The following is a 13097-nucleotide window of genomic DNA, read 5'->3' on the forward strand; positions in this document are numbered from 1 at the left end:
CTAATTTCAAAGCCTTTGAGATATGCAGCCATGCATTCTTCATGTTGAAAAATGTTATCAGGTAAGAAATGACTGTGCACAGAAAAACAAACAGACCATGGACTTGGTATTAAAAAATATTTTAATGTATATGTTTTTGCCTACATGAAAAAACACTTGCAGAGAGTTGTATTATAATTCTGCACAATATATTTAGTTCACATAACATCTCTACTTTGGTCCAAACATGAACTGTGCACTATTTTGTATAATCATGGCTTCTGTTATGGAGGTCAGCAGTGTCTAAAGCTGGGTTGGGTTGGAGAACTGAATGCAAAATCCGAAGTAAACGAACTGGCAGTTTAAATAACTACCAAAAATATTAGATGTGCACAAAAAGATGTCAATTTTACAGCACAATTATATGCAAGTCTTTCACATCTGGAATGAAGTTGATCATAACGAATGGTGTGCAATGCAATAGTGTATTTTGCCATGAGCACAGAAATCCTTCATGAATCACAGATGTATGAACTGTTCCCATTATTTCATTAACTGCACAACCACTGGGACTATTTATCACACAGTGAAACATGTATTGCATACTTTTCAGAAAACATAAAGTATTTAAAAATGAAAAACACAGTTTTGGCAGATATCCTCATCTCTCAGCAACAAACAAAAAGAAAAGCAGATGGAGCTTTGTGCTTTTTATTCACAGACTTCTGGCCTTCAGGCAAACACTGTGATGCAACACCAAAGTCCTCAGTAAACTATGTTTCAATCAATGTGGATTTTAAGCAATGGAATTCACCTTGACAGTGAATATTAATTAAAATGCAAGCAGCCAATATTTTTTATATTTTATGAGCTCATGGGAAGCAACCAAATATTTACTTTGAACCGGGTTTGGCCTGTATTAGTGAACATTAAAAATTCATTCTTATATCATTTGTAACCCAAACACTTCCAAAGATTGGAATAAAATAATGCATCACCTTTAAAGTCACAATAACTTCTTGAAATTTGTGTGGACAATTCATCTTGTGGTTCAGAACTTTGACTAATCTCCAGTGGTTATTAAAATTAGACGATGAATTACATTGTATGGATCTGCAAATTAAGGCTCCCTTGCATTGCAAATAATCACATTACAAATACTTGGGTCTCCATTTGTAAATTAAAGGCTGTATTTAAACACAGAGGACTGTTCTCTGACCCAACTCTTTCTTATGACATTTGAACAGTCTTTGTATTAAACAGAGTGCACATTTACTGTAAACTAGAGATTGAAGAGACACCAATGATCTGATTGCAGACATGTGCCAGACCTTGAGGACTGGGGAATTATGAAATTATTGTTATAATAATGACTTTTTTTTCTGAAAATATTACAACTTTAATCTAGAAATCTCAGAGACCACAGATATGTTTTGAACATGAGCAGAAATCTTGCTGTAAATTAGGTTTATGAATCAATTCAAATCAAGTGATGTATTATTGATGTATGTAACACATGTACATTTATGGAGTTACTTCCTCATACTAAAGACATTAAAGTGGAGGAAAGAGTAAATCCTGCTATAAATAAGAAAAGTTGATCTACAGGAAAATAAATATTTGAAAGCCTGACAAAGTGCCTGACAGACTTACTGCATTATACTCACTTATATTGGGAACTGCCACATGGTGCCTCAATTTTTTGTTAACAATAGACATTTCCACCAGAAACTAATACAGAAAAGGCACAAATTGGTGCCTAATAATTCACCAGAATGCAGATAATTAAAGTGTTCAAAGTTCAGATTTCCCTGGGGGAGGACCCTTGCTTTATGTGTCTCACTCCAATAACAAATCAAAACCTACGCCCTCATCCTTGCTTCTTCCTTTACCACAATAACTATAAAGGTTATTAACTCCCTGGCAGTCATTACTGTCAAATTTTAAGCATTCTTTTATGAGATTTGGAGTGGGAAAAAAAAACCTCAAATGCATGTAAAAAACTCAATGACATGAAAAAAAATCAAATTTAATTAACTGGTTAAAATGGTGGCTTTCAACATCTTTCTTTTACATCACAGACAACAATCTGAATACATCTCTCATTAATAAGGCTACATTATCAAATATGTCATCAGATCCCACTGGTAGAGTACACATTCAGAAATGACCAGGGAGTCATGTTCACAAGTTCTTTCTCCTCTTCATTTAGAAAATCAGGTATCACTGTGCCTGTTTCAATAAGATTAGCGAGTTTTTACCCTCTGTTGTGAAATAACCAAACCAAGTTCAGCCAGAACAAATCTACAGGTAACTTGCAAAATGAAGAAACGTCACGACTGAAGGATAAAAACAATGTTGTCGCAGCCAAAGTGAAATCTTTTTTTCCCCCAATAATTTAATTTTAGAGTTTATTCAAAGGTTATCTACTGTACTACCACCATCCATATCTTGTTGAACAAGTAAGTGTCACCTTGTAAAATGCAAATCCACAACTTGACAAAATATAAATAAATCATTTAGATGGTGTTCTTATTAGTAGTATTAATCTAGTATTGTTAAGGATTTCATTAGGACTTCAAAATAGTTGTATTAGTACATTTCATTAATTTTACCAGTTACCTGTATTAATGCAATCCCAGCAAGTGAATATGCTTGTGCAGCACGACACTTGACTCTCATGGCGCCCTGCTTTGGACAGATCTCAGGCTTTTACATCCCCCAAAGCTTATCCACTCTTATAACACATCACCACCACTTGTGAGGTGTTATAACACCTTTAAAAAAAAAATCCTTGAATTACTCAGAAAGAGCAGCCGAACTGTCCATTTCATGATGAGGTAACCCTGAAAGCCCCTCTCAGAGCCTGATCCCAAGTCAACCCAGTTGGATGTCTGCTCCGGGTGGAAGCACTGTCATGAAACGAGGGTCCAGTTTGGGCACAAAGCCTTTAAAGTCCCTGGAGGCCTGAGTCCCAAACACATCTAGCAACTGTCGGTTCATCAGAGCAAACCTAGGACGGGAGACAGAAAATAATCTCTGTATTATGAAAATTACAATTTTAACTAACATGGACAGAAACAGTGCAATTATTGACAATCTAAAAACACAGAATTATATTAAATTGTTGAAACACTGTTTGACAAGCTGACAGCATAAACACCACATGTACATACCTGCCCTTTGTTAGACGCAGCAGGAACTTCCAGTATGAAGGCCTGAGGTTCTGCACTTCCATCACAGCCTGTGTAACAGTAATGAGTCACACATTATATCCTTACTCAGCAAAAACAAATAAAGTGTGAAGAATATTCATGTGGGTAGACATGCATGTTTGTGTATTTTATGACTTACAGCTTGGAAGCAGATAGCAGTGGAGATGGCATATATGACCGTGTCTGCATGAGGAAAGTAAGGGAACCGTCCGGCCTCAATGCCTTTGAAGTACATGGTCTAAGGACAGAGATTATTACATGTGCCGTTAACGATAAACTGTCCAATACAAGAAGACGTACAGTAACATGTCACTAAAGTGCAAGTCCTTTGAGTTAAGTTGATTTCTAGTTTTGCTGGTTCTCTGTAAGAGCTTAAAACTGGTGTGATTTGAGAGAAGGTACATCATTAATCTGTTCTGACTGAGTCACAGCACTAAATCTAACATGTATTGCATTAGTAATAAGCAATGTCAATGTGATTAACATAATATTATGTTTATATACAGAGTGACAGAGCCACTAGTGCTTGACAAGCTGTGTGCAATTTACTGCCAAGCCAAGGCCGGTAACATGCAGACCATCACATTTCAGTAAAGGTAGGAGAGGCTAAGAAATGTGCACATTGTGTTTCTTTGATAAAGAGTTTGTATCTCTTTTAAGGGTAAAAAGACGAGACATGGCAGACCCTGTGTCTAAACTGCAAGTGCATCAGGTGCATTTTTTTAACGTTCATCTCAACAGATCAACAGCTCTTTTTTTAATGTATGCAGCTTCCTGTAGGGGGCTCCGTGCTGGCTCGCCTCTCAGCTGCATCAAATGAGAGTAACTCTGACCTGATACATTTATTTACATTTGAAGCCAATTTCAAGTCTTTAATAGTACGCAGATATGGCAACATTTTGGATTTGAGGCTGACAAAAGAGGTGAGCCAAAAAACATAGATGAGGCAATGTAAACACTGCAGGAAGAGTCATGGGAGATGCTGCACTCTAATTTAAGATCTCTCTCACTAATTATCCATTCAGAGACAGCTTCTAAGTCAAACGTGACACCTAGAGGTACAATTTGGTATCCCAGCCTGTTCAAGTGTATGTCCTAATATCAAACCACTTTGATAATTTAAACACCAGCCCAATCTAAATCTATTATCTGTATTTTCCGGCAATATGCTAATTTAGGAACTTCTGCCATGTCCATAACATTTCTGCAAGGCTCTAGTGTGAATAAAAGTAGTCACATCACCAGTTGAATAATACTGATTATGACCTGCAGCATGCAAAACCAGATTTACAGTGACCAGGTTACAGAGCATGTTAAAGGATTTTCGGAATTCCCCAGTAACCTGATCTCTTGGATGCATGAAACATACTTGTACATGCCTGGAGATGTGTTTTGATTATGGCAAAAATGTGGTATTTATCAGCAAACCCTTACATTGACATGTTTTACATATTAGTGTTTGTTTATTTTTAATTTGAAAAGTGGATTCTGTTTTTATGATGTACAGTAAACACTGTCAATGCCTGAGATGACAGATCAATGTGGGTGTGTGTATTTTCTTTACAATGTAATTTTCTTTCAACCGATTACCATCACTTGTTTCAGAGATTTTCTTTTACCTCCACCAGCTTAGAGAAGAGATACATGGATATCGTTGTGCTTTTGTAGAAGAACATCGACATGCCAGCCAAGAAGCCTTGAAAGACGAGGAGGAAGACAAAGAGACAATTGTTGAACAGATGCAATCAGCTGAGACATGACATGACATCAGCTGAGACAGGAGGAGGATTGCTCTACGAGGATTTTGTTTGACAGTTTACATAAATCTGTCTCACCAGCTATCAGTGCATGGAGTTCATCATCAATGTTACGCAGCCAGCGCAGCAAGCAGCTTGTTCCCTGAGTGAAAGAGAAACACATTTCAAAAATTTAAATACACTCACATGACAACATGAGAGGGTCTAAGATAGGACAAAGATGGGAAATGTTAGTGAACATAAAACCAATTATGTGAGGAAAATTCAAGAAATCAGAGATGACAAATCAATGTGTCTGTCGGGAGACAGAAATGTTGCTGCACAGCTGGTATACAACACTTTGACACAATTGTTTGTGAATATTTTTGCCTATCTAAAACCACCAGAAGAAAGAAGAAAAACAATAGAGATGTCACAAGGGAAAAAAACAGCAAGGATGAAAAGTACCTTGTAGATACTGACGAAAGATCCTAGAAAGGCCCCAAGCTGGAAGTTCTCCTTGTTGTAGAAGAGGGAGGCGAGTCGTGATGGTTTAGTAAACATGTGCCTAAACGCTGAAGGCACTTTAAGACAACACTGTATCAGGTAGCCAACACTGAACATCCTGACAAAACCCTGGACAATGAAAGAAAATGAAAAAAAAACAACATTTAATATTGCGTTATTAGTAGATAATTATACAGAACTTGAGTATTATAATTCCAGAATCATAACAGGAATGTCTTACTTTCACACAGTAGGAAATGCAGTTGTCTTCGTAATGTTTACAACATCTGTGCCTTGGCCCCTTTTTGCATCTGGATTAATTAAAAAAATAAATAAAAAAATAAATACAGGGCATTCTGTACAATTCTTTGTGTCAGTGTAAATGTGTGTACTCCCTCACAAGGATTCTATCAGTTCCCTGGTGTAGGCTATCAGAGTTTTGCCCCTGGAGCTCGGCCTTTCTGCTGACGCCTGTGAGTCCTCCGTCTCTATAGCAGCTGTCCTCTCAGGAGGCCTTATGTAGACCTGCTCTGCCAAAACAGAGTGTGTAGGAATCTCTTCTTTCCCGATGATGAACCTGTGACAGGACACACACACCACATCTGTGAGCTTTACGGAAACACCATCAGTCAATCTAAATAAAGGCATCACAGGGAACAGGGACAACTTACTTTAATGCGGAGAATGCAAAGCCTTTGAGACCATCTTTACTCCTGCAGCATTAAACACAAAGTTAAACTCAAACTCTAAACATTCAGTCTCAATCAAGTGATCAATGTTTCAAATTCTGCTGTAAGAAGCTGACCTGAAGAAGAACATGAAGAGTGATGCAGTTGTGCAGAACAAGAGCACCTATTGGGAAGCAGACACAGAAAGAGGGCATCAGGACAACAGATGACACATAAGTATCTGGCCATGGGACTCCAGACACTGGAGCTATGTTCAACATTTGCTATTGGTTTAAAACGCCTACAGATATGATGATATACATTTAATCATCAATTGACACAACTTCTATCAAGTTTATTAATAAACATCTGGCATGCCTAAAGACCTCGAAATTCTAGTGCAATATTGCACAGGAATTGAGCAAAAAAAAATAAATAACTGAAAATAACCCCAGATCCAGGCCTCTTCATACTGAGCTTGCCATCTAAAACACTGTCCCTGAGAAAATCTGGCTTCAACTATGTGACTAGCAAGCAGTGGCGTTGCAAAACTTGTACTGTCTTACCCATAGAAAGACTAACAGCACAAGTCGATCACTTTTCATCACGTATCTGCCTTTTTTGATATGGATGGTGCATTTTTTGTTTGTTTGTTTTCCCCTTTATTTTCCCTATTTTTATTATAGTCTATTATTATTTTATTGTATTATTTAAATTAGAGATGTCTTTGAGAATGCGGAGAGCACTATGTTGTTTTTTAAATCAATAAAATCAATTTATTTAAATCAATCAATTTAAATAAACATCTGACAACTCACTCTGAGGGAACTAGGGATATCCCGATCAGATCACAAACATCAGATCAGGAGCTCATCAAGCCATTTTTGACTGATTGGGATCAGGAATATTTAAAGAGCATCCGGTCCTTTGTTTTATTTCAGCTGTTGCACTTTTACTTAATGCAGAGCAACTCTGAGCGCAGCCTTCATAACTTCTGCTCCACAAAGCTCTCTGTCTCTTCTCTCTGCTGAACTAGCGGGAACCCGCCTAGCAGGAAACACCATGCGCCATAAATAAAAACACAGAATGAAACTGTTTATTCATGTTATTGACCTAAGTTATGAGCACTTGTTTAATTTCAACTCAGTGTGAGAGTCTAGTGTTTTGCTTTCGCCTGTAACACATAGTCATTTTCCACCCTGCTCATAGAGAGCAGAGGAGACCAATGCACAGGTCACTACAGCCACACTCGCCACTCCAAAGTGAAACAAAAGCCCCGCGAGCAAAAAGCCAACATGGTTTATTTATCGAGGAATTGTAATCTGCCCAATAGATGTGCAGATGATGAAAATAAACACTCAACAGAGTAGAGATCATTCATGTAACTGAATAGTTACTACAAAAACTGGAATCTTAAAGGGACAAAAAGACATTCCCTCAGGACAGCCAGGAGGCCAACAAGATTAAAGGAAGGGTTTGTCATTTTATACTTTTTTTTGGTAAAATAAATAAATAACTATGATAGGTTAGTAGATTAAAAAAAAACACCAACGAACAGCTTGGATGCAGGTATTTTTAAAAAGTAACCTAAAAGAAACCAACTTAAAGTGTGCACTGTGCAGCTGTATTATCTAAGAATACAAATATCAGATCGAGACTCTGTATTGCCAGATACTCAGCATTAAATGACTCAAATCAGGGGCAAAATAACGTGATGGGGACATCTCTAGCATTAACCCTGATAACAAATCAGGTAAAACTAGAATTTTGCTTGTTCTTCATCGTCACACAAATACTTGAAACAGTTGTCATCTTGTTGTTTAAGTGATACAACACATCTTCTTTGTAGCTTCCATGTTTACATTATGACTTAAAAGCCCATGAACACACCGTAGTTGGAAAAACAATTTCACAACTCAGGGAATGGGACTATCCAAGAAGCACGTGAATGTATGTTATATTTATTGAGCCCTGGAGGCCCCATTCTTTAGCTTCCTTTACTGTCAGCTCATCCAAACCTCCTTTTCATCTTACCTCACCGTGTTTGATGGGTTTGATGATGCCTCGTGTCACTGCCATGCGGAACAAAGTCTCAGTGGCCTGACAACAAGAATACATGTCACATTTACATTGTGAGGCAAAAGCAGACATTAATCTCAATGTATAACAGATAAAGTTTGAATGGACAGGGGAGCTCTTACAAGATTTGTCATGTATATTGTCAGCAGCCCTCTCCTGATGGGGGGTAGAAAGGGAGACACATAGATGCTCAATAAACACAGAATCAATATTCACAAGGCCAAGTCTGATTATTGAGATGTCTCCGACAACTTAAGTCCCAAAAACTAAGTGTAATTTTTGTGCAGTGGTGTCCAATTAATTCAAAACAGGAAAAGACTTTCAGAGAGACAAAAAACTTAGAAAAATCTTGACAAAAACACACAGGAAACTCACCTGCTCTTGCGCTCCAGCAGGATGGCCATATAGGACGCAGGCAGTGCCGAGCCGAACCCGGCAGACCAGGAGTAGAACCCTCCAAGCAGTTTCCTAAAGTTAGAAATATACAGAGATTTTTCTCTGTCTTTTTTCTTTGTTTCAACTGGAATATGAGTCAATCACACCGACTATTTTTCCTGAAGGAAGCTATGTTTTGGTTGGATCTTTCTTGTCCTTTTTGTTTTTAATCCAAAAAGGAAAATGTGATCTAAATGGCATTTTGTCAATTTCTTGTATGACTTTGGTTAAAATGTAATAATTTAACAATATGTGCAGCACTTTGAGCTTAAATGTAACCTGTGGAGTTCAGGAATATGCACAAGGTAAAGTGTTGCGACTGAAACTTGCACAGTTGTGATGCTATAGCATTGAAAAAAACTCTCCAAAGACAGATAGACAGACATATAAACACCTGAAAAAGTTCTCAAAGCTGCCTATGCCATGGTTTCAGCTCCCACAGGATTCTCTAAGACTACAATATGCCATGATGACAAAGGCTATCCCAAATACCATTTTCTGGGCTCCAGAGCTTCTGCATTAATTAACAGCGAATAATCAACCCCAGAACACCGTCAGAAGAGGGAGAGCCCGGTATGCCTCTGACAGCTTGACAGCGATTGTGACTACTCTATAGTTTGCAAAGTTAAAAAGTTCCAACAGTAACTCGATACAATTATCTGTATCCAGTGATCTGTTATGGTCTGTTAAATTTGCTTGTGCATTTGCAATCATAAGTGTCCTCACTACTAAAATTTGGCTGCTTTGTGCTGAAGGAAAGGACTCAACTCAGGGTGAGTTGTGACCTTTCTATGCACTTTTTGTGACATTACACAACTTGTAACAATTTGTATTATCATGGACATGTTTTATAGACCTACAAACTACTCATAATAACCTGACAAAGCCCTACGAATCAGAAGCAGACTTTACTAACTCCAACTAATCTAAGATTTAAGATGTTTGTGCTTTAGTCACTAACAACAAAATAATAATATAACATAAGTCCTCTGCAAAAACCTTAAGGCAAAGAAACCTAATATGCACATTCCCATTTTGAAAACCTTAAACCTACCCAAATAATGATTAATCAAATAGCTGAATATTCAGGTCCAACTCGAATATGACTCACACGCACAGACTCACAAGGTGAACACAACACAAGCCCTTGCGACATTGTCGCAGCTGATAAATATGATCACTTTTGCTTGTTTTGTGCAACAGCAAAACCTGAGTTCCCTCCATCTGTTGATCAATAAAGGCTTATCTTATCTCATTATTACAAGACAACTCAAAAGGGCACATTTAAGCAACTCTGAAAACTGGGGAAACAACAGACTTAGCATACACAGCACACACTAACAAGAACTAACATTACATTGACCCCTAAATGCATCAGTGTAGCATTTGATACCATTGCATCTCTTGCATCTTTATTTCAACTGAGCTTTGTAATTGACAGCACTTGTATATGTGTGACATTGATTGAGCCCACTAACCTGAGAATGCAAAAGAAAACAATGTAGAGACCTCCATTGGCAGTGAGGAAAGAGGTAGACCACAGGATCTCTGGGAGAAGTCTTTTTAGATAGTAATCCTTCTTCCTTCTCCTTAGAACTGCTGCTATCTGCGAAACATACAGTTCAGTGGCAGTCATAAGTGTAGATGTTCATGTATGGTTGCCTAAGCGTGCCATGACAGTTTAGTAAACTTAACAATTGTGCACTTGAATAAAACTTCCACGTTTGAACGGATAATGGTCTGATAAGCAAAGTATGCGTACAAGGCACCAAAAACTGGCCAAACGAGTTGATTCTGGAATTTGTCGGACAGCATTAGCCTATCCTATGAGGTAATTTTCACTTGACTAACATTTATGATGATTAGCAGAGATAATCGTGAGAGAATCATGATGTGATTTTAAGGGGCAATGTAGCGCCTGCATTGATTTTAGCCTTTATTTAGAGTTAATAGACGTGCAAGAACCTGGACTTAGTCACCGAAAGTAAGCTAGCGACGTGTCAAGTTAATCTTAAAGACTTTATCTCAGAACTAGTTAGCCTTACTTGGTTAGCTAGCTAACTTTAGCTTCAGAGTCTACAAGTCCACACATTGTAGGTCAAACAGTACAACTCACCAGGTACAGAGGGGCGTATATTTTAAAGGAGACCTCCAGAGCCCCCCTGGCTACATCCACAGCAGACTGCACACACGAAGGGTCCCACGTATGACCGATTTCGTAGCAGCTGTGCGGTATTTTACTGAAAGCCGCCATATCTGAACCATACAGTGTACGGTCTGTGCACTGACAGCCAGCAGCGGGTACGCGCTGACGTGCGCGTTCACTGTGAGGGGAGCGAGGCCACGCAAAAGAGATGTGAACGTGCACAGCGCTGTCGGCACTGGAACTCAAATATTATATATCATGAGTCAATGGTTTATTGAAGATCATCGAGTTATAATCCGTATCCACTGCTTAACAGTGAGCCCCTCGTAAAATACAAATATTTTCTTTATTGGTTCTCTGTGAATAAATACTGATTTAGCCCTTTAGAACCTGAGCAAACTGGTTTGATTTCTTTCAGAAACATGAAACTGAAACAGGACATTGATTCGAAATAAAAATACAAGAAAATTAACTGAAATGACAAAAAATGACGTGTAAAAAAAGCTGAATTATAATAAATATGATAAATATAAATATTTTTTAAAAGTAACCTAATTGTAATAGAGTTATAATTATATTGGGGTTTTTTGCACAAATGACCTTGTCTTTTTTTTTTCTCAAGTTATTTGATACTTTTCTAATGATTTTCTCTCTTGTCACCTTTTGCTATTTTTTTTTAATTTGTCAGACATTTAATGTCAAGTTGCTGATTGCCTTTTTCCCATGTTTTGGAAAGAAACCAGTTTACTAACGTTTCAAAAATTTGTGAAAGTCAACTGAACACAGCACAAGAAAACTGATATTGATGCAGGTTTTAAAGGGTAAGATATTCATTTGTTACTGACCTAATCATCAGTAGCCTATCATATATCCTAAAATGGGGACAAATGAAAAGGACAACTGGTAAATTTATAATTTAAATTCATGGCAACAAATTCATGAATGAATGTAGAATGGCCTTACAGCTTAGTGTAACCATGAATTAAATGATCACTAATCATTACTTAAATTAATTCAAAAACATTGATCTGGAAACAAGATTCAGCCTTAAAAGTGCTTTTCAGTACTAGTTTACTACATGAGCTACACGTGGGTTGTTCTTGGGCTAACTAGGTACCAATTGCCTATCGGCCCAAAATGGGCATGTTATCTGGGACCCACCTGGGTAAACCCATCAATGTCGGCCATTGGTAAAGGGGGGCATTATGAAACCCATGTACAGTCCCATAGAGGGCCCATTTACTACCCACATGGGCCCCACATACAAATGTGCGAAAAGATGTTAGAGGTTCTTTACCGCAATGCTACAGACATCACAGGTTCAATTCCCCACCTGCTCACTGTGAATAGAGCTTTAGCTAAACAGGCTATGTAAATCTGCCTAAATCTTCAACTAAATGCCTAAATCTGGAATCAGATTAGGCCACCCTTAATCTGACACAAGATGTTAACCATTGCTGTACAAAAAAAGTGACGCTGTTGGTACTCAAGTGGAGGCTTGTGACATTAGGATGGTTTTCTCATTTATTGCTGTGTGTAGAGTGTAGCGTAGTGTCTTTTGTCTCTTTTGTTTGACTGCAATATAAAATAAAAGCGATAAACATTACAGAGCCACAAACAATCTTGAAAATGGCATGGGGATCTAAATGTTTAGATTCAGCTGGGGTGCTAATCATTACTCTAATTAAATTTCTAGAATATAGAAATTAGCCAGCAGGCATCAAATTGAATTTCCAGAGGTTTCCATCCCACAGAAAAGGGCTGTGCTGGGGCCTGACTGAGAGTAAATTACTGGTGATTTTGTGGAACAATGTGCTCTTTTGATGGACTCGATTGTAAGGGGCAGTGGGGTCAAATTTTGCTGCAAGACAACAATAAAAGAAAAAAGTAAACATAACTGACTCCTGAGAAAGACTTGACCCTGGTGACCTATGAGCATATAACAGAAAATAAAAATGAAAGACCACAGGACACTTTTTCTGACGTTTTTACACTACATCACTGCTGTGTTTGCGGTGCAAATCGTACTCAGAGATTCGTAGGGATTGTCAGAAATAGAAGGCTCAGGGATCATACTTAACTAACTGAATGAGGGGAGTGACCAGAAAGAAAAGCAGAGTGACTAGAATATGTTTGTATATTATCAGTATTTCCTGTATTTACTCTGCAGAGGCTGCCATCAGACAGGCCCACCCTGATCTGTGGTACAGCTGTACTACTCAGTATTGGTCAGCAGGTGTCAGCCTCCTTTCTTTAATGTAAAGTGACACAAAGATTTTGGATTGAAATATGCAGGGATGTAGCTGCTAACTACTCATTATCAGGATAAACT

The 13097-nt window shown here is 38.0% G+C and overlaps 1 protein-coding gene across 1 annotated transcript; it reads right to left on the reverse strand.

Moving 5' to 3' along the window:
* Positions 1-1986: 1986 nt before the first annotated feature.
* tmem135 (transmembrane protein 135) lies at positions 1987-10902 on the reverse strand. Its single transcript, XM_042499757.1, has 15 exons — positions 10736-10902; positions 10098-10225; positions 8560-8652; positions 8307-8340; positions 8140-8205; positions 6243-6289; positions 6109-6150; positions 5838-6014; positions 5679-5748; positions 5399-5566; positions 5030-5093; positions 4814-4890; positions 3334-3432; positions 3156-3223; positions 1987-2992 (listed from the first exon to the last, which is right to left on the reverse strand). Exons 1-15 carry the CDS (start codon positions 10871-10873, stop codon positions 2857-2859), a joined length of 1407 nt encoding a protein of 468 aa, XP_042355691.1. The 5' UTR covers positions 10874-10902; the 3' UTR covers positions 1987-2856.
* Positions 10903-13097: the final 2195 nt, after the last annotated feature.

This window comes from Plectropomus leopardus, chromosome 13 (genome assembly GCF_008729295.1).
Source record: "Plectropomus leopardus isolate mb chromosome 13, YSFRI_Pleo_2.0, whole genome shotgun sequence".
Classification (NCBI taxonomy): Eukaryota; Metazoa; Chordata; class Actinopteri; order Perciformes; family Serranidae; genus Plectropomus; species Plectropomus leopardus.

Coding starts and splice junctions, on each gene's coding strand:
- tmem135 (XM_042499757.1), bottom strand. CDS start 10,873: ATGGCGGCTTTCAGTAAAATACCGCACAGCTGCTACGAAATCGGTCAT. Junction 5,749..5,837: donor AGGGAACTGATAGAATCCTT/GTGAGGGAGTAC, acceptor TAATTAATCCAG/ATGCAAAAAGGGGCCAAGGC. Junction 3,224..3,333: donor CTGCTATCTGCTTCCAAGCT/GTAAGTCATAAA, acceptor ACTGTTACACAG/GCTGTGATGGAAGTGCAGAA.